At 42.2% G+C, this 22,697-nt stretch overlaps 1 protein-coding gene across 7 annotated transcripts in view; it reads left to right on the forward strand.

Annotated features, from left to right (window-relative positions):
• The window catches only part of LOC122930979 (ABI family member 3 binding protein), a 407,440-nt gene that overhangs the window by 338,864 nt on the left and 45,879 nt on the right, over positions 1–22,697 (forward strand). For 6 of the 7 annotated variants that reach the window (XM_044284793.1, XM_044284795.1, XM_044284794.1 and 3 more), the window contains 4 exons: positions 2,684–2,794; positions 7,588–7,656; positions 11,712–11,924; positions 15,537–15,645. In XM_044284793.1, the coding sequence (XP_044140728.1) occupies positions 2,684–2,794; positions 7,588–7,656; positions 11,712–11,924; positions 15,537–15,645 (502 nt within the window). The remainder of the gene's footprint in view (positions 1–2,683; positions 2,795–7,587; positions 7,657–11,711; positions 11,925–15,536; positions 15,646–22,697) is intronic. The other variant, XM_044284797.1, reaches the window with a different exon arrangement.

Below are 22,697 nucleotides of genomic sequence, written 5' to 3' on the forward strand. Positions count from 1 at the left end.
TCAGACAGACATAAGCGGGGGTACCATCAAATGTCTGTTACTGAGTGCAAAATATAACGTATGCAGTTTCTGTCACCAAATGAGGTATGGTGGCTGGTTAGATGGCAATTATTGGCACTCAGAAGTATGCTAAATGACAAAGTCTCTCTCTCCTGATTCCCCTTCACTACGATATTAAAGCTGGCACCTGTACCTGTAGGTGTCCATTACACAATGCAGGCTTTCAGGTTTGCCTGAATTGAGTTACAGTGACGGGTTCCTTAACTCGTTCTCCCCCAGCTTGCAGCAGGGTCTATAAAGCCGTGGTAGCTTCACTTTGCAGCAGGATCTATAAAGCCGTGGTAGCTGATGGCTCTGCTGTCTGGAACACCATAACTTGATGGGTAACTGCAGCCCTTCGGCCCCCCTGCCTCCCTGGAGCAGCGTTTCTCACATATGAGCCGATTTCTGGTCCTAAGGCCCTATGGAGCGGGATGGATGTTCTCCCTGTCTCCTTTCTAGACTACCTACAGTAGTGAGGACCAAGACTCTTATCAAGAGGGGAGGGGGGGGGGGGGATGGAGTGGTTAGCTGCATTCTCAGTTCCACCCATACACCATCTGCTGGTGTAACAGTGTATGACATAGAAAAACATAGCAGTAGGATTATAAACCAAACAATTTGCTATCTAGGGTATTGCACATGCTGCACAGGGGCGTAGCTAAAAGCTCATGGGCCCTGGTGCAAGAGTTCAGCTTGGGCCCCCCTTCTCTAACTACTTGTTGGCAAGGGGCAGGGGAGCACATATCCTTCCTGCTGCCTGAGGCAAACATTGAAAGGGCACCCCCCCTCATGCCAAATTCTTAACCTAACCCCTTCCCTCCAGCCAGAGGTGTAACTTGACCATCAAGCACTTTCTATAATTCCAGTGTCTTATGTGGCACAAGGGTCTTTGGGCCCCCTCAGGCTCCTGGGCCCGGTAGCGACTGCTACCTCTGCACCCCTATAGCTACGCCTCTGCACCCCTATAGCTACGCCCCTGCACATGCACATTGATAGACGTGCTGAAGGTGCAATTTGTGAAGTTGCGAAATGGGCCTAAAGGTAAAAGGGCCTATCGCCACCCTTTGTCTTGTTTTTTCCATGGGAGACACATCGTTTTGATAAACAAGGAAAAAATTGTTAATCAGTTCAAACCTGCCACTTGTGATTAGTAAATCGAACAGGAAGGGGAATGGAGTAAGAAACTAAACTAAAGTAGTTAGGGTACTAATCCACTTAACTCATACATAGGAACCTGGCAGAGTTCAGAAAGTTCTGCTTTGGACCTAAGAGGGGGAAGAATGGGCTCAGATTCTTTTCATTAACAGGAGTCCGCTGCTAACTGTATTCAGCCCAGATGTACACTTCGGTCACACCTATCACAACAGTTTTAGCGTTCCAGTAGTATGTAAGGATGGGATTCTAGGAGGAAACCTAATTGTGGAGCTGTGGAATTAATGTAGAGAAAGATCAAATAGGACTTCAGTTGAGCCATTTGTTAGTGTACCCTCAAATATTTAGTGAAAGTGAAATCCTTTCTAACTCTGTAAAAAACAATAACTTAATTCCATGGATTTCAGTAAATTGTGGGTTGCAGCTAAAAAACACAGCACCCTGTAAGAAACACTGCAGAGACATGTAGAATCCAAAGACTCACCGCAGTAAAGTACATGCTCAAGCTTCCTGCAGAGAAAAATGAAAATGAAATAAAATTAAATAAAATTAAAATGTTCTCCTAGATTGGCAATGAAAGCTTGCTGAATACTATGATTGCTTCAGTATAACATGGACAATGACATTTATATTTTCTGTGCTCATCTTTTAAAGGTTTCTATTAAATTACTTCTAAGCATTAACAATTTAATGTAACCCAGATCATCCATTCCCACTCACACTCCAGTGTGTTTTCTAAGCAGATTATAACCCTATAGCAGAAAGGATTACACATTTTAAGCAAATCATACATCTGACTGTAATTGCAATCAGCCAGTTTAGTATAAAGATTTCCTTACTATGTACAGTATAGAGAATATCAAACCCAGATTTCATATAAGAAATGGAGCAGTAAGTACAGTTTAAAGGGGTTTTCTGAGGTTTTGATGTTACCTATCCTCAGGATCATCTCAACTTCATGGAATGCCTGCCAATCAGCTGTTTGTAGAAGCCACGGTTCTCTGATAAGTGCTGAGGCCTCTTCCTAGGCCAGTGATGTCACCTTCATCAGTCACATAGCCAAGAGAATGGGCATGAGCTGCAATACCAAGCACAACCACTATGAAATGGACAGCGCTGTGCTTGGTGAGCTGTGAGGAGGCTGCACTGCTCAAACAACTGATCAGTGGGGGTTCAGGGAGTTGGACCTTCACTGATCAAATATGTTTGATAACCCCTTTAAACAAGTAGAACATTGCCTGGCCCTAGTGTAAGACCAGCATTGTTTTATTTATGGAAGACAGCGAAGTCATATAGGTCACATGTTTTTTCACTAAGTAAACTACCCATTTTACTATTTAGTAGTTCCCATTTTTGTAAATGAAAAAAATTTGGACCACAGCAGTTTTACTGCTTTTGTTTCTAGCAATTGTTTGGCACATAGAGTTTATGATTAACTATAGAGATATATATTTTTGATGTCTTAACAAGTGCCTGTTTCTTCAACAAGGGGGTATTCTGATACCACGTGCTCCTTCAACTGCCACACCCGAGTGCGCATTTGCATGTAGAAAGTCACCAATGAAGCAGCCAACTTTACCTTCTCAAGAGGAAGATCTGGGTATGACGGAGAGCTCTTGTGTCACCCTGGGCTGTTAAAGTGGAGCTTTCATCTTCATATACATTTACACTGGCGATTTGACTGCTTACCACTAAATAACAATAGAGGCTTCAAATATTGCAGAATACATGTCCTACCTTTTGTTAACTGGTTGATTTATTATAAAGGAGGCAAACCAGAATAGGACGTGTCATTTTGTCATATACTCTTGAATAGGAAACGTCTTTGGTGACAGGTCCACTTTAATACACGCTTCATATATAAGCTTTAGGGTTGCCACCTTTTGAAAAGTTGAAAGGTATATAATCGAACAATGAGAACCAGGACAGTATGAAACCGAACATATTAGTATATCCAACCTCAATATGTACTAATCAGATTTCACAGCCACTGCAACCCAACAAGGGATTGAAAACTGGATGTTGTTCATCCCCCAAATATCACTGCCTGGTTTAAAACTGTAAAGGTGGCAACTCATCACTGTCTTTAATGTCCGAGTGGGATGGAGGTAAAAAGCTTTAGGGTTGCTAGGCTTTATGTTGCAGGAGAAAAATGATTTTTGTGCAGAGTTTTGTGTTTTGCCTTTTTTAGGGTGTAGTCCTAATGCTTCTCTTACTGAACCATGTTTAGGAATCTAAAAAATAGAACATCTCATTTATTAAAGGGGTTTTTCCAGGATTATTTAACTGATGACCTATCCTCTGGATAGCTTGTCAGTATCTGATCGTTGGGGGCCCAACACTTGGTACCCCTGCTGATTGAGAAGTAATTGGTGTTTGCAGTAGCGCTGTTGTCTTCTCCAGCTTTGCCTAAGCCATGTGACGTCATGTTCATCCGTCACATGGCCTGAGCTACGCCACCAAGCACAGTCGCTGTACAATGTAGGGGGCTGTGCTTGGTGAGCAGAGAGAGGGCCACGGTACTACTGAGAGCGCCAGTGCCTTCTCAAACAGCTGATCGGTGGGGATCCCAGTCGTCGGGCCCCACTGATCAGATACTGATGATCTATCCGAAGGATGAATTTAGGGTGCCATACGCATGTGTATAGACGTACGGTCGAAATATAGACATACATATGGACATGTAACAGGTATTATATATATCCATATTTAAGACCATATTTATTTCTGTATTATGTTGTCTTTTACTTGTATTTTCATCTGTATTTTGAGCCATATTTTCTCCTATATTCACCAAATTCAGATGTAAATACTGATGTAAGTCTGGTACAAAGTAAGATTTCGCTTATTTTGCACAAATATGGTAACTATGTGGATAAAACTAGGCTCATGCTGCTCATTTAAAATGCAGCTATAATATATCCGGTTTAAAATTTAAAGAGGTTGGACCATCTTTCACATTTGTGGCATATCGCTAGGATATACCACTAATGCCAGATAGGTGTGTGTCTCCCCTCTAGGACCTGCGCCTATCTCTAAAATGAGGCCCCCTAAGTAAATGAGGGTGTACATAAGAACAACCACCCTCCATTCACTTCTAGGGAGTGCCGAAAAGAGGCGAGCATTGGTTTGGTTATTATCAGAACTCCCATAGAATTTACAGAAAAAGCTAATCTCATTCACTCGCCTCTTTTCAGGACTCCCACGTTTCTCATTCGCTTTTGCGGCTCCATTCTAGAGAGGTGGGACCCACACCTATCTGACATTGGTGGCATATCCTAATGAGATGGGCCAACCCCTTTAATGCATTGATTATTATAAACTCTGTATTCAGGAGTTTCCAAATATAATAGAGACTTCAAGAACATTCATCCCAAAAAGGCTTTAACAACTAACTGAAAAGTTAAAAAAAAGCTGGATAAGTATGAAAAATGTAGTATTAAAAAATGTAGACAATATTAAAGGGGTTGCTCAAATTTTACTAACTGATGGCCTATCCTTGTGATAGGCTATCACTAGCTGACCAGTCATATGGATGTAGCAAAGGAAGTCTACATCAAAACTGCACAGCTCCACCATATTTGTAGTGGAGAGAGCTCGTCACTGCAGCACTGCTCCCGCAGCACTGTAGTAACAAGCCCCCGCTACTACAAAGTCCACCGTGCTGTGTAGTTCCGCTGCCTGCTTCTGGTGTCAGAGCTACACCCAAACTGCTGATCCATGGGGTGCAGGATGTCGGACCCCTGCCAATCAGCTACTGATAACCCGTCCTGAGGATAGGCCATCAGTTAATGAAGGCTGGACAACCCCTTTAATGCTCTGAAGGAAAGTTGGGGTTTACAGGCATAGGGTACAGTCTATATGAACTTTCTGCAGTTTTTAGAAATACATATACACTTCACCAGTAAGTTCCCTACTCGTGCTACAGAATGAATGTTATGTGTGCATGGTTTACACCACCCTTTAGTGGCTGCTTGTCACACGTATCTTTGCTTTGTACATTTTAATAAGGTGAGTATAATGTGTAACTATATTTATTATATTTATAGTCATCACCCACAGTGAACATTTGTACTAAATTAACTAGCATTCAATTATTTTCCAGCAGCCTAGAAGGATGTAATATACATTCATAGTTTACAGTATTCATGCCCTGACATGGCGTTTACTGCACGCAGGGTTACCGCTCTAAGGTTCTATTTCTGAGTATTGCGCTGATGACAGTAAATGTATCCAACAAGAGAGAACATGATGACAAGATACAGGCAGCAAGTTAAAATATGGTTCTCTTTCTGATACTCTCAGAATAATATACAGGGCCACACATGTAAATACCACCGCTCAAAGGGCAATTATTACTCTCATACAGTGGTCAAATAATAGTTCCATGCATAAAGTAATCTAATAGCTGTCTTATACAACTTCTTAGACTAGGGGGCAGCCTGCTGGCGATATCTCGATCCTGACACTTGCTGGCCCCATTGACTATAATGGTTACCGGTAGAGATCCAGCCGCCGCAGCCCGAGAATCGGCCGGACAAAAACCGCTGCGCGCAACCTTTTTCATCTGGCCGATTCTTGCCAGGTTACTACCAGATCTCAACCCGTCCCCATTATAGTCAATGCCGGAATGCAGAGAGGTTTGGCAGGCCGTTCCCTGCCGGAACAATTAATTTATCAGGATGATTGTAGGTCTTCAGTGTAATGCCATTTGTGGCATCCCTTCAGCAAGGTGGCTCATGCAACTTCTATGAAGAGCTCTGTAAAAATGACAACAAATGGCATTTATCATGTAGAGAAAGTTAATATAAGGCACTTACTAATGTATTGTGATTGTCCATATTGCTTCCTTTGCTGGGCTGATTCATTTTTCCATCACATGATACACTGCCTGTTTCCAGGGGTTATGACCACCCTGCAATCCAGCAATGGTGGCCATGCCTGCACACTATAGGGGACCATGGTGGCTGGGACCATGGGCATACACAGAAGCTCCAGTCTCAGCCACCTCGTATCTGCGCTGTAATGGTGGCCATAACCCCTAGGAATGAGCGGTGGGTGTATAATGTGATGGGAAAATGAATGAAGCCAGCAAAGGAGACAATATGGACAATCTCAATACATAAAGTGCCTTGTAGTAACTTTGTCTATATGAGAAATGCCATTTGCTAAAGGGAGACAACCCCTTTAATGCCAGATGGAGTGAAGTCATTTATGTAGATCTTAGGTCTGCTATATCCTTTTGCACTGGAATTTTATGGAGCAGAAAAGACTTGGATTGAGAATTATGTTTGCTTTGTTATTTTTAGTGTAATAAACAAATTCCCTGCATTTCTTATGACTGTAGCTAATTACACGACTTCCAAAACCACCAATGTGACTCTGTATTGGAAGAAGAAGGAAATAGTCAGACTTATTTTTACATAATAGGAAAATGGCAAATTCCTTTTTGAAGCTGCCAAACAGAAATAAAACGATACCTTTCAAAGGAATAAATGAATCTGGAGAACTATGTGTTTAGTTCTGTGATCCAGTTCCAGGTCACTTCAAATAGTCTGCAAAATTCTTAAAGTTCCACTAAGCATCTCGGTGCAGGCATAAAAACCTAAAGAACAAGCAATGTTAAAGAGAAGGAAAACTTATGAAAGGACATTCACATCAAGGCATGTGTTCATCCAGTAATAATAATGAGCTCAGTCCGTTGGGTGCTCTTTTCAGTTTGCCATTGGCAGGCTCCATGCAGAAATGTTCTCCATCTGGGAGAGTAAAGACAGTATGTATGTACAGTATAGTATAAAATGCAGTTTACAGATATGTACAAACATTTCTGTAGTGTGAAAGTAGGCAACGTAAAGCACATGCCATTGCCTATATGTTATGAAAGGAAGTCTTGGGATTTTGGGGATGTGCTGCATCTAAATGTAACAGAGCAAAGTTTCTCATGACCCTTTTGGGCAATGTGTACACTGTCATAAAGTAGACCATGGGGCTATCAGCCCATCTATTGAAACAACAGACAGCAAGTCATATGTGTCATATCACAAATTTAGCTTGATGTGTTAGGCCCTGCTACTCATGACTGATCTACACCGGTGTTTGATAGTGAATAAGCAGAAGAACATACAATACTGAGGTCATCACAGCAACATATGAGCATGCGGAGGAGATACACACCACAGCAAAATGTTCCTTTTCTTATTTCCATGTCATTAGCAGACAACAAATGATAAGTAGAAGGAGAAGATATCATTACTGTAACCAGTGTAATATGACAGCTGTCCCTTGACTCACTGCCGCTCCCATCCCAATTCCATTTCCCAATCTTGTGAATACAGTCTCCAAAGTATGTGTTTTTAAATGTAAGTGTCCTAAAATGTATGTTTTTATTTTCAGTGTATTCTACAGTCTTCAGTCCTTCTCCAAAATCAGATATTGATGCTTTGGGAAAGCCTAGATACACAGGTAAGACATTATGTGAACCTTGCAAGCAGTCATTTGTATACAGGACACTAAAAGTCAGGAATTAGGATGGTATCAGGAAAAAACTACATGTATGATGTCTAGAGAGAGCCTCTCAATGTATATACTCATTAGTAATAACAGTAAAGGACTGGTCAAGGGGTGGGATATATTAGGCAACAAATGAACAGTCAGCTCTCAAAATTAATGGAGAAGATATACAAATCAATAAACTGGCCAACTAATAGGTGGTATAAATTGCAACTAGACAGCCTAAAGATGGACCAACTTAAGCTGGTTTACACTGTGTAAAGCTAGTTTCACGTATGCGGCTGGGTTTCCCAGCAGGCTGTTCCAGAAAAGAATGCAGGAATCAGCCGGACAAAAAACGCTGCGCACAGTAATTTTTGTCTGGCCGATTATCTGCATTCTTGCCGGGTAGTGGCCGGATCTCTGCAGGACCCCATTGGGTCCAGAGGGCAGACGGCAGTATCTGGCAATATCGGATCCGTAGAACTCCGACAGGCTCTTCTCGACCTGAACAGCCTGCTGGAGACTCTGCCACATATGTGAAACTAACCTAAATATTAGTAAATCTGCCCCAACTTATTGTCAGCAGGAAAAGTTGTCAAGCGTGACTTTAAAGGGTCTTCTGACTCTTTCTAACTGATTACCTATCCTCTTGATAGATCATCTATATCTAATTGGTGGGGTCCGACCCGTGCCTATCAGCTATTTGAGAAGACCTTGTATCTGACTTCTAGCAGCTTACCAAGCACTGTGCCATACGTGTGTTTAGCAGTTGTGCTTGGTTTGCTGCTTTGCCCCATTCACTTCAGCTGCAGCTGAGCTGCGCCTAGGCGACATGAACGATAAATTTGACATCACTTGCCTAGGCCACGTTGCGAGAAGTTGCCTTCTCAAACAGCTGATCGCCAGGGGTCCCAGGTGTCAGACCCTCACTGATCAGATACTGATGATATATCATCAGTTAAAACTGTCAGAAAACCACATTAACAAGAGCCAAATTGTCATGGATTAAACATCTGAAAAACAGCAGGTCTTGTGGGGTGTTCCCGTATGCAGTGGTAAGTAGTGTTGTGGAAAAATTGCGCATCTGCACAGAAGCTTTCGCACAATGGTCTGGTCGTCCCGACCTGTAGCTGATTTGTGCCCGGCCTGGTATTACTGCAGGATACCGGTGTCAAGGCGCCGGCTGAGGCAGAAGGGATCGGGACTGTCAAGCAGGGGTTTCTTCATCCACGAGGATAGGCGCAGCAACGGAAAGGGTGCGAATAAGTGTGCGAACGCGCGAACATAAGTTTGCGCGATCATTCACATCTTCGCCAGCCAATCACTTCATACCATAACCTGTCTCTCCATTGGTCATGATTGTAAGACCGCCTTCCATCTTCTGGTATAAATAAACCTTGCCTAGCTGTTGGAAGCAGGCACATTATTGGATCCTACTTGAGAACGTCTCTGTGACGTTATTTTGGAGGAATTGCGCATACATCGATGCACACTACACCGAGGATTTCCCGATTGTACTTCTGACGGTCGTTTTCGGTTGTAAGAATGAGATAAAGGAGCAAACAGTGATATCAGTAGCCACCAAAAGTAAAAATTGTTTAGGAGTGGTTTGAGGAACATGGGAAAAAGTTGGGCAGACTAGATGGGCCAAATGGTTCTTATCTGCTGACACATTCTATGTTTCTATGTAAGAGTTCAAGGTGTTGACTTAACCCCCAATTTCCTTGGATTTCAGCATCTTTGGTATCTGCTAGGGTATAACCACGCGGTCAGGCTTGTGCATGCAGTTTTGGAATTCAAAACCAGGAATGAATTTAAAAAAAGAGGAAAAGTCGTATCTGTCCTTTATGCTTTCTCCTATTTCATGATCCACTCCTGATTTTGGCATCTAAAACTGCATACAGAAACCTGACTGTGTGGATGTACCCCTAGAGAAACAAATCCAGTCCTTGGAGCTTGCACTGGATATCACAATGATCTTGTGCAGATCAGACCAGATCACATAAAGATAAAGATTAATGTACTTAAGACTGATATATATATTTCTTTAACATCTTAGGGATGTACTTAGTGTAATGAAGACGATAGATGTTTTTGTTTGAATAAATAATCTCTTGGTTTGACATATAACAAAGTCAGCCAGAGTGTGATTTTACACTCCCTCATGGCTATCATGATGCAATCAAAGTAAACAATAGAAAAGCTCCAGTTACTCAGATTATTACAATGAATGTGTCCCTAGGGATGGGCAAAGTATTAACGCACTATAAAATATCTGCAATAAAAGAGACTAAAAAATGAGTCTGCCAACTTTTAACCAGAACCATAAGCTAAGAGAGAGAGCTTGTCACCTTAAAGGGGTTGTCCAACCACCATACCAAAATGATTGACCCAGTGAATGTATGTTCAATAAACAAAAAAAAAACATTTTCTCTTAAAAGTAGCTCCTTTCCAGCACTGAGGGACCTGTCCCCTTTGCTTACAGTCCCCAGCGGCCCGGAAATGTGACATCTCATCCGTGGTCATGTGTACTGCTGCAGTCATTCACTGGCCTCAATAGTGACATGTCCCCAAGCAGCATATGACCACTGAGCCTCTGCGGACATGTGTCGCTCACAGACACATGACTGCTAAGGCCAGTAAATGGCTGCAGAGGTGCATGTGACCACAGGCAGGACATGACTCTTCTGGTCTGCCGTCTGCTGGGGACCAGAAGCAGGGGAACAGCAGCTAGACCGGAGTGGCGATTAATAGATGAGTATTTTTATTTATTTTACACACATTACACTAAATTAATTGTGGTTTAAGGGTCAGACAACCCCTTTTAATTCTAGCTTGTATTTTTTATAACATCTGTCACTGCCATTACATTGTCACTGGTCGCATAGCAAGGACCCGAGAAGCAGGTTTTGCAAGAAACAACCCATTTTAACAGTTATCAGCAACACAGCTCCACTCCCAGCAGCAGCATCCTTATAAACTCTAGACACTAAGAAGTCCCCCTCCTATGACCAACTGACTACACATAACCATATGTACAGGAGAAAACCATTGCCCTGTATCATCATGACTTAACTGTTTTCTTTAAGGGCTATGAACACTTTTGGGGGCAATTTTTTTTATGATTTTTTTTTTCAGTTGGTCTTTAACTGTTTTTTAAACTGCAGTTTTTGTTAAAAAGGTTAAGTTTTAGCTGTGAGCAACTTACTTTAACTCTCACTTTGTGACATCATCTGATAACCTTTAGTATATATATATATATATATATATATATATATATATATATATATTATAAATTACTGTAAGATATGAGCTGAGCTGTAATGAGTGTTTATGAGCTCTCAGGAGCTTCATATAAAATATCAGATGTGCTCCCTGACACAGTGTAAGCAAAGAGCCTGCTAATAGAGAATCTCTAGCCTGTACATAGAAAGAGGCTGGAAATTTTTAATAAAGACCAATTTAAAAAAAATGAATGAAATGTCCACAAAGATGTCCATAGCCTTTAGGTCACAAACACAATATAATAAAATATGCAAGTAACGCACATTTAAAGATACATTATGCAAAACGATGATTATGCAATCAATTCACAACGTAGCAATTTCTGCAAATAGCAGAGTAACTGTACATGTCTTGCAATAGATAACATACTGTATAGTCAACATAATTATAATATAGGTATTTGGTAGGGTGGGCGCACAGTGCTGGGGACAGCCAAGAAAGTGGTCATTCGATTAAAATGTGACCACAACCATCTTGAATGCCATGTACGTGGCAGCCACAGTTACTCACTATTTATATAGCCCATGGACAGGGAATCAGGAACTTACAGTCAACGCATCAGGTGCAATAAAAGCATCGGAGCATTTAGGAAGTATTGTGACGTGGCCAACCCCTTTAACAAATGCACTCATTGTAAAAAAAAAATGTCCATGCTTTTTATTGTAAATTAAAAATACTATTATATTAGTTATTATTATTAAACTATTATGTTTCTATCTGTGTGTTCCTTGTTTCTGCAGCACCCCATGTAGTATACATGAGCAAGAATGAATCCGTACCATGCTCCATCACAGATACTCTCAGGCACTTCCCCACAGAAGAGGAGAGCACCAACCAAGAAATCAGTAGTGCTCCTCAGAACCCCCCAACTAACCTTACTGTGGTAACTGTAGAGGGGTGCTCATCCTTTGTTGTTTTGAATTGGGAGAAGCCTGACAATGACACTGTTACCGGTTAGTAAAATTAATGTTTCATTTAGATAACCTGCAAGACATTAAAGGAAACTGTCCCCAGTGACCTCCCTATCCAACTGTTTGCATAAAAACATAGTTGTGGTTGACCTGATTAAAACTCTGTTGTTCTTTTGTTGATCCGAGGCTCCATTCCCAAGTTATGGTGCTTTTGCATAATATGCAAATTAGGCCTTTGGTGCAATGAGGGCATCACCATTGCTCTCTTTGCCTCCAAGCTCCACTCCTTTCTGTGGCCATCCCCTTACTTGCTGCTTTGCCACAGCCTGACCTTGTCAATCAAGCAGCGAATGAGGGGCAGGCTACAGAAATTAGCAAAGCTTGGGTGCAACAAGAGTAGTGGTGACGCCCTTATCGCAAATTTGAAAACAGGACAATTCTTGCCAAGGTATCTGGGTGGCTACACAAGGATTAGCACAATCAACGTGTGGTCTGATCCGCTGCATGTACAACTGAAAATCTATGGCAGAAATCCGAGAATCACTTACGTATTATGGTCAGTATTTTGCATCAGTATTTGTAAGCTCAGACAGGAATCTATCAAAAACACAGAAAAGGTGCAAATATTTTTATCATACTTTGTCTATGTGTAGGTTCAACTCCTGGTCTGAAATACTGATGCAAAAATACTGATCCTACGCACATGTGAAAGTGGCCTTAAAGGAAATGTGTCACCAAAAATGTTATCTGCCAGTTAAAACCAGATGTAACACATCTCCTTTTTTTCTAATCTGTTTTTATTTTCTGATTACAGATTTTTTTCATTCTTTTTCTTGAACATGATTATGGGGCGGCCATCTTGCCTAAGCTGTTCTTAACGGCAATTAGAAAGCATTAAGAAAATTGCTTTACGGCAATACCATTCAAATTCTTTAAAAATATGTTAAACATAACACAGTGTTTTATGTCATTTTCTGATGAGAAGTTTTCTGCATAGTCTTTTGTTTCCAACTCTCAATCAGCAAAATATACATAAGTAGGATTACCCCAATGAGTTACATACCCTGAAGTACGTGTTATCATTGCTTCATATTTTATTGCCTGAAGAAAGAACAAAGATTATTGCCTTTTTCTTTTTATTTGAGAAGGAATAGAACATTAAATAAATCAGCCATTGTGTCTCAATATCAGTCATTTTAATGGATGCATTTTTGACTGTAATATGTTTTGTTAGGAATTATACAAAGCCTGGTTTCCGTTGTACTGATGGGGCTATTTCTAAATACAATGGTTTCCTGGCCCTTATTATTCCTCAGTCATGTTCTTCTGAAATTACACCAATTCATTCTATGTCTCCACTTATATTAGCCTAATATATCCTGTGCTTAGAATATTTGTACTGTAAACCATTGTAATGACTGGTGTCAATTTAGCTTTTTCTGTAAAATTGGGTTAATTTGACTACAAAGCTAACTTCAGATATTCATATCCGCACAATATAGGAAATCATATCAATATAATAATCTATAAATATTGAAGGAAATGCATAAAGACAGTCTTTGTTGCCATAGCAACCAGTCGCAACAGAGATTTCTTGTCTTGTTTTTTCCCTCATATGCTGCTGCATACTTCGCTTTATCTAAAATAACAAAGTTGTCATCTGCTTTTTGGGTATCAAACAGTTGTCAATGTGCTGTAGGGGTTTTAAACAGTAATCCAACCATGCAATTGTTAAAGTTTTCAGGCCTCCCTAAAAAGTGCAGCAAAAATGCACTGTATGCTAATAGCATACTTGGAGTCATGGGAGCAGCATAGCAGCATTGCAGAGTCACGAAGTCATCTTGTAAGCATGTCTACACCTCTGTGATCGACATTCCCCGTGCCTGCTAACGGCAGCAGAACTCCTGCGCATGCGCTATTATGTTCCCTTCACCGTACTCTCAGCAGGCAAGGGAGCTTTCAGGCATGCTTTCAGCAGTGTGACTCTGCCTGCAACATCGCTGATATATTTGCAAACACCACACGCCATTATGAAACTTCTTTTATTGAACTATTTATTGGCTTTAACAAGGGGATGGTTGGATTACCTTTTAAAATTCCTACAGCACCATGCCATCTGTAAAGTGGGTTCCTTTATAGAGCTTGCACACTTTTACCACATAGGGGGACATTCATCAAATCTGCTATGCAAGTTTTCTAGTGTAAAAATGTTGCAAACAATGTTGCGTGCAATATTTTTTTGTGGCTTTTGGTGAAATTTTGCAACTTTTGATGAGCCTCACCACTTTCAGAAGTGGAGTAAAAAGGTGGTCGGGATTACAAATTAGAACACTTTTATAAAATGGTGGCTGTCCTATTAGCACACACAAAACCTGTTCTTACCATGGCTGGATCGCTCGGTTCTAAGCAGGGAGCTCAAGAGCTGTCTCAGCTCTCTCCATGGCTCTGCCTGTGATAATAGCAAAGCTAATTACATCTTCAGCTCTGAGTGTAGGAATGAATGAAGTGAAAGCACAGAGCCAGGGGTGTAGCTATAGAGGGTGCAGAGGTAGCAGTCGCTATTGGGCCCAGAAGCCTGAGGGGGCCCAAAGACCCCTGTGCCGCATAAGAAGACACCGGTATTATAGAAATTTACATGCTGGTCAAGTTACACTTCTGGCTGCAGGGAAGGGGTTAGGTTAAGAATTTGGCATGGGGGGGTGCTGTTTTAATTTTTGCCTCTATGTGCTTCCCTGCCTCTAGCCACAAAGCACTGAGGGAAGGGGGACCCAAGCTGAACTCTTGCATCAGGGCCCATGAGCCTTTAGCTACGCCCCTGCACAGAGAGGATAGACAAGACTGCTGTGGTGTCTATGGTAATATAGCAGAGTGCACCTATTGCTGCTCATTAGCCACAGACTCCTCCAGTCTTTCTCCTCTCTGTGCTTTCACTTCTTTTTTCCTACACACACAGAGCTGAAGATGTTATCAGCTATGAAATTCATGACAGGCAGAGCCGTAAAGAGAGATGAGACAGCTCTTTAGCTCCCTGCTTTGAACCAACCCATCCATCTGTGAATTAGGACAGGTTTTGTGTGTGCTAATGGGGCAGCAGCCATTTTATTTCATCTGATACTTGCCCCTAGAGTAAACAAGCTGTTATAACTAATACAAGCTATTTAGGAATGTTTTTATAGTAAAGTAACATTTACGGTAGGAATTTTCAGTAATTCTCAGACAACCCCTTTAAAGGTTTTTTATTACTTCAAGAGTTACTACTCTCTGTACTTTTGTGTCATTTGTCAATTCTTCATTTACTGACCATTAAATTAATTTGAAAGTTTAATTTTTTATGGCAAATAAGGATACACAAGGTAAACTCAATAGACGTCCTATTTCCTATATGCCATAAATGTCTGATAGATGTGGATCTCACCACAGGAATTTGATCTATAGAATGGGCTGGCCTGGACGTGGTAGCCAGAGGTGTTCAGGACTATGAAAACCAAGCTGACTAGGAATAGGAGTTATGGAAATAGTGTTTGCGTAACTTGGGAGATGCAGAAACAGTGTAGCTCGCTGTGAATAACCCCTTTAAACCAATAAGGACTGCCCACTGTAAATTTACATTTACATATGCTCAGCTTTTCATTTCTTTAACATGTACATTTTCAGAATATAATGTTATTTCAAAAGAAAATGGTGGAGTTCCCGGAAAAGACCAGTCAATCATAACCACAAATCTGACACACTCTACGGTAGAAAACCTTAAACCAGATACAAGGTAGGTGGACAACACCACACAGGTGATCTTGACCGTATATGTTACAGAACTACTGTCTGTCTCTTTTGTGTCCTTTGCCACCCCTTCATTTAATGACCAGTAGATTGATTTGAAATGTATGGTTTTTATGGCAAAAAAACAGATCAACATAGTAATGTTGTGTCATGGACAATTCAATCCTTGCTGAAGAATTGCGCATAACATAAAGGATTAATAGATTTGTAGTCCGCCCTTTTTCACTTTTACATTATCTCCTACCTGAAACACACCATGCTATGCTCTATTCAAAGATCTAGAAAAAACCTTTAACATTTAGACCAGTAAGTAACATGTTTATAGGATTTAACAGAATTAAGTGTTTGCAGGTGGGTGAATCTACCACCACCACAGCTAATGTAGGCACTAAAGCTTTCACCAGCTGACTGGACCTTGAATAAGTCAGGTTCCTAGTATTAATATCTAGCATTGGTTCCTAAAGCATCCTGAAATGTTGATCTTCAATTATATTTTTGTGTATCCCATACTTTTATTGCGGGTGCCAAGGATTATTACATTAAATGAATGGATATGGAATCTCAGTGTTCCCCATTGTCACCATGGCTAGTTTGATATGCTTTGAGATTTGAAGAGGACCTGTCACTGCTCCTCACATTCCTGTTTTAATAGCTTCATGCGTTCCCCATGTGATAACAATTCTGGAACATCTATTCTTATGGCTCTGTGTTGTGCCACTCCTTTATTATTTCTACTAGAAGTTATAAATGAATTGCTAGCAGTCTGCAGTAAGGGTACAGAGGGTGGTAACAAGTTGGGGGGAGGTGTCCCTGCTCAGTCCGACTATGGCAGCACTGACTGGATAGAGTGAGATTGTGCAGGTACACCCCCCCCCCCCCCCCCAACTGGTTACCACCCCTCTGTACCCTTACTGCAGACTGCTAGCAATTCAATCATAACTTCTAGCAGGAATAATAAAGGAATGGCACAACAAATAGCCATAAAACTAGATGCTCCAGATTTGGTATTACATGGGGAATGCATGAAGCTATTAAAACAGGCATGTCAGGAGTGGTGACAGGTCCTCTTTAAGTTCGAATTCCAAGTCCATTGCATGCTTCTCAGAATGCATGCAGAGATTTCTTCCTGACAAGCTTGACTAAATCTGTGTTACAGTTCTGGCTCCCTGTAATGCTGCATTTTGTCCCCGTTAGTTTGTAATGTCCACTAAACAGAAATTAATTTATTAAACCATACCATACTTGACAATTTTTGAGAAGTGACCTCTTAAGAAGCAATGTATGAAATATTTTACTACATTCCCCGCCATTTATATAGTCTGTACCCCAACCTAAGCAATTCCAATCACAAGTAGTGTATTTGATCTTGATAACACCCCAAAACGAAACACAGACCAGATCCCGGCAAAACTGCAGGTAGAAAGAAAGGTGAGTGTTTAGTCAGGACACCCCCAGGCATCCAGGAGGTATCTTATTTGTCAGGGAGTCTCCTGGACATTCTGTCAGGACATTATGGACATCACTTGAAGCCACCATACCCCAAATGAAAATAAGAATTTATGTCCAGTTATAGACAGTTACACGCCTTTAAAAAGTAGATGACAACCCTTTGCGCTTCTTTATTAGGATAGGTAAGTGCAACAGTTTCTAAAATATTAATTTAGGGTATGTTCACACTGCGGAAAATACACGTAGGAAAAATCCAACTTGTGCAGTATTTTCTGCGGAAACCTCAGATCTCTCGCACAAATTTGTTTGAATGCTGCGACTAGACCTCAGATTAAACCCATTGACCATAGTTTCTTTGTTATTTCCAATGGGAAAACCATGCCAAGGGGGATATGTCTTTTTATGAAAAACTCTGCGACCATATGAATGGCAACACAGAGTCCCATTAAGGGTTTCATGCGGTTTTCCTGTGGATTTCAGCATGGAATACATGCCAAAATCCACATGGAAATACGCGGTGTGAACATGCCCTTAGACTGCTGCTTCCTTACTATTGCCATTTTCAGATGAGAAGGGGACACATTTCTAATGGCCAGAACATCTTTCTGTTTCATGAGTGTTTTACAGTTAGCAGCCTTGCTTTTCCACCAACACCTGTCCAGCGCTGCCAAATAAGATTTTTTTTGGGCTGTTTATTCAGCTGCCTGTTTTGGAAATATTATCCAGCCCCTTGTAGGACTTTCCACTGGCGTCTAACAAGCAGAATGTGGGATTTGAAGAATGGCTACTTGCCTGGCAATGTGTGATCCAGACACCCAGTGTTTATAGAATAGTTAGTTGGAGTTTGAAAACCACTTATTAATGCCAACTAGAGAAGAAAAACACTTTTTATTTTCCATGTCATTCATAAAGTGCCTTCAAGATTAAATCAGATTCTCCTTCTGTAGTCACCGAATTATTCACCTTCACGTGTAATTCATTTGCAGTGAAATATGTTAAAAGGGGAGACCTTTTTGTACAAAAATACACAAATTGATGAGTCTGGAAAGACAATATGTCCTGTGGTTGACAAATAAGAAAATGTACTTGTTGACTTGCTGTGAACTCCAGTCCTGACTTCACGTGGATTAGAAAGTCAATACCTTTCAGCAAGGGCTGAGGAATGGGTGAAAAAAGCCTATTATACCTTAAAGGGATCACCTGAGGGCAGGATAGTATGGTGGTGACAGACCCACTGAGTCCAGCAGTCTATCACTTTTGAGCTGGCAGTTTTTTATACTGACTGCCAGTGCTACGAGGAAGTTAAGTCGGCTAAGACTCGCTGGCCATGCACTCCCCTGCCTCCTGACTATGACTGGCAGGTCTCTTTTCTGTAAGTCATAGGAAGAAAACCCACCAGTCATGGTTAGGAGACAGGGAAAGGTGGGGCCAGCAAGTCTCATGAGACTCATCTTCCTATGAAAGTACTTACCGCCAACACAGTGAGGGCAGCATAGTAAAGGTGACACGTTCCCTGGCCATAAACATTAGATGTGTTTTAGCTGAACCAAACATTTTGGAAGGATTAGCAGACCATCTAATGCATATAGGGGGCCTCCTGACTCTCCCCTGATGGCAGATGTCAGGGGAGAGAAGGGTCAGGCTCAGCGCTAGATGCTTTGACACTATCCACGGTGATTGGAGATTGTCATGGTGACACCTACTCTTTAATGGGATTATCCGAACATTGAATGTCTTCAAAAAATTCAGCATGAAAAACTATTTTTCATATTTACTTTTGGTTACATAAATGCTTTATTTATGAGATATTCCCCTTACTGTTGTTCAGTCTGAATAGTAATGTGCACATCCTCTTACTGAACTGAATGAGTAGGTCAGACCCTGTGACAGTTACAGGAAGAGAGGTGCAGCAGTAAGGACACACACCGTGAGCTATGATAGGGAGAGAGCTGCAGCAGTAAGGACACACACCGTGAGCTATGATAGGGAGAGAGCTGCAGCAGTAAGGACACACACCCTGAGCTATGATAGGGAGAGAGCTGCAGCAGTAAGGACACACACCCTGAGCTATGATAGGGAGAGAGCTGCAGCAGTAAGGACACACACCCTGAGCTATGATAGGGAGAGAGCTGCAGCAGTAAGGACACACACCCTGAGCTATGATAGGGAGAGAGCTGCAGCAGTAAGGACACACACCCTGAGCTATGATAGGGAGAGAGCTGCAGCAGTAAGGACACACACCCTGAGCTATGATAGGGAAAGAGCTGCAGCAGTAAGGACACACACCCTGAGCTATGATAGGGAGAGAGCTGCAGCAGTAAGGACACACACCCTGAGCTATGATAGGGAGAGAGCTGCAGCAGTAAGGACACACACCCTGAGCTATGATAGGGAAAGAGCTGCAGCAGTAAGGACACATACCCTGAGCTATGATAGGGAGAGAGCTGCAGCAGTAAGGACACACACCCTGAGCTATGATAGGGAGAGAGCTGCAGCAGTAAGGACACACACCCTGAGCTATGATAGGGAGAGAGCTGCAGCAGTAAGGACACACACCCTGAGCTATGATAGGGAGAGAGCTGCAGCAGTAAGGACACACACCCTGAGCTATGATAGGGAAAGAGCTGCAGCAGTAAGGACACATACCCTGAGCTATGATAGGGAGAGAGCTGCAGCAGTAAGGACACACACCCTGAGCTATGATAGGGAGAGAGCTGCAGCAGTAAGGACACACACCCTGAGCTATGATAGGGAGAGAGCTGCAGCAGTAAGGACACACACCCTGAGCTATGATAGGGAGAGAGCTGCAGCAGTAAGGACACACACCCTGAGCTATGATAGGGAAAGAGCTGCAGCAGTAAGGACACATACCCTGAGCTATGATAGGGAGAGAGCTGCAGCAGTAAGGACACACACCCTGAGCTATGATAGGGAGAGAGCTGCAGCAGTAAGGACACACACCCTGAGCTATGATAGGGAGAGAGCTGCAGCAGTAAGGACACACACCCTGAGCTATGATAGGGAGAGAGCTGCAGCAGTAAGGACACAGCCCCTTAGCTGTAATAGGGTGACAACTGAAGCAGAAAAGACATACCCCCTGACTGCCAGCCTGATGCAAATCCAGCAGAGCAATTGTAAGTAACACAAGATGAAGATCTCTGCATCAAAAACTGCTGTGCCTGAATGACCTTACTGTCCCAAGCAGCAAATCCTCTTTCAGATTATTTTTTCTTTGTGTCGGAGAATTGTGTATTGTTTTTTTTTTTTATGTCATGGATATAGTGTTCTTGATTTCTCAGAGCATGAGTTCTTGATGTCACAACATCATTTTTTAATTATGTTTCAGAGAGTGAAAAAAAAATCAAAGTTTCCACAAATTATAAAATTTTAAGAGTGTTGGCAGAGAAAACTGGAACGGTGTTTGTGTATTTCTCTCCGCTGGATGTTACTCCATTTATTTGCTTGTTTGTTAATGAGAATTCCATGAACAAAGTTAAACCTATGGGGCTCTAAGTGGAATTAAGTTGTGAATTGTGGTCTCTGGAAAGAATGAATACTGTACTTGCCACTGGCTGATTTTCCAGATTGTCCATATCCTAAAAGCATCAGTATACTGATTTACAGTTTCCTTTAAGTACTGTTGAACAAAGCAACTGGTGCAAATGTGCCAATTTGGCATAAAATAAGGAAATTTTACTTACGTGGGAGATCGGGTTAATGCCAGGTCAGGAGTTGCAAATTTATTAAGGTAGTTTAACATGGATTTTGTTTTATGTTTTGCATACATCATGCATGTCGTGTTCTGTCACTCCTCTTGTAAGTGCTGCATGCAGCACTATTCTGTCTGGTCCAAACTGGTGGAATTTGCAACAGAGGTTCTGAATGGAGAATCCAGCATGAATCTGAACAGAGTCCTACTGATTGACACTTAATATTTTGTTACCTATAAACTAGAAGTAACCAAACCTTTTCTGTATGAGGTAGACTTTTGGTAGACAGAGAGTCAGATGTTCCTTTTTTGCATGTCCCAGTGCCCCTATAATAATTTTTGAAAAGAAGGAACAGGGACATTATATGTGCCTCCCAAAACCTAGCTAAACACCTAATTCCATCCAATCCCCTTAATGCCCCCACATAGTAATTATTCCTCCTTTATGCCACCACCCAGTAGTTATGCCAGCATTGTGCCCCCTCACAGTAGTTATGGCCAGATATGTGCCCCCTCACAGTAATATATCCAGATATCTGCCCCCTCACAGTAATATGCCCAGTTATGTGCCCCCTGACAGTAGTTATGGCCAGATATGTGCCCCCTCACAGTAGTTATCCTCAGATATGTGCCCCCTCACAGTAGTTATGCCTAGTTATGTGCACCCTCACAGTAGTTATCTACAGTAAAGTGCCCCCTGATAGTAATATTTACAGTAAAGTGTCCCCTTCACAGGCAGTAAAAAAATAAAACAACAAACTCCACATACTCACCTCGTTCCCCAGCAGCAGGACACACGGAGCACCTGACCAGCCCCGTCCCATGTCACGCACCCACACCCGCCTCTACCCAGACCTGCAGTGTGGAGCACCGACAGAGAGCCCCGTACCGGGACAGCGACTGAAATCTGCAACTGTCCCGCCGGAGTCTGGAAGGTTGGGAGGTATGCTATAATGAGCGTGATGGATCCATGAACACGGACAAAATAGAGCATGCATCCGTGCTAAAAACACGGACCGTGCTAAAACACACATTAAAATGAATGGGTATGTGTGCTATCTGCGGAGAACACGTACAGCACACGTCCGTGGAACATTGACGTGTAAATGAGGCTTTAATAGCACTGGTGGAGAAGTGGGTTCCTATATGATTCCCCAATGAGCTTTTCACTAGAACAGAGTTTGGAAAAAAAATATATGCAACTCTGCATAAGATCGTATATTAAAATGAGTAAGCATTTTTTATTTATGAGTACACAGTTTTTAAGGATGCAACATGCATCTTTAAAAAACGGTTTTATTAAGATCCGGTTTTATTAAAATCCGGTTATATTAAGAGTCACTCTGTGGTTGACATCCACCCCCTTCCTTCCTAGGTGTTTGATCTCAGTGGGATGTTAATCAAGAAAGAATTGAGCTGTGACTTGGCTTTGTCCTCAACACCTCCTCAATGACTCCAAGTATGCTTTTTAACCCCTTAAGGACCCGCGCCATACATGTACGGCACAGCTGGGCGTGACTTAAGGACCAGCGCCGTACATGTATGGTGCAAGGTCCGCCAGGTGCTGGGGGAGGATCGTGGGGGAATCGGGGCACCATGGCTGCTCTTATCGGCAGGCAGCCATGCCGGGTAAGGGCAGCATGGTGCAGCCCCGCCCCCCTGCAGCTCCAAGCGCTGTGATTGGCCGGTCAATGAAGACTGGCACAACGCAGCACCGGAAGCTGAAAGAAGCTGCGGGGGTCGGGGGGAGATGACAGGTGCTGAACTGGTCAGCACCAGTCTCCTCCGGGGTTTTTGGTGTCCCCTGCCAGCGCTGCAATTGGCTGGAACAACGTTCCAGCCAAAGGCAGTGCTATAGCTGAACAGGAAAGGGATGAACC

This window comes from Bufo gargarizans, chromosome 3 (genome assembly GCF_014858855.1).
Source record: "Bufo gargarizans isolate SCDJY-AF-19 chromosome 3, ASM1485885v1, whole genome shotgun sequence".
NCBI lineage: Eukaryota > Metazoa > Chordata > Amphibia > Anura > Bufonidae > Bufo > Bufo gargarizans.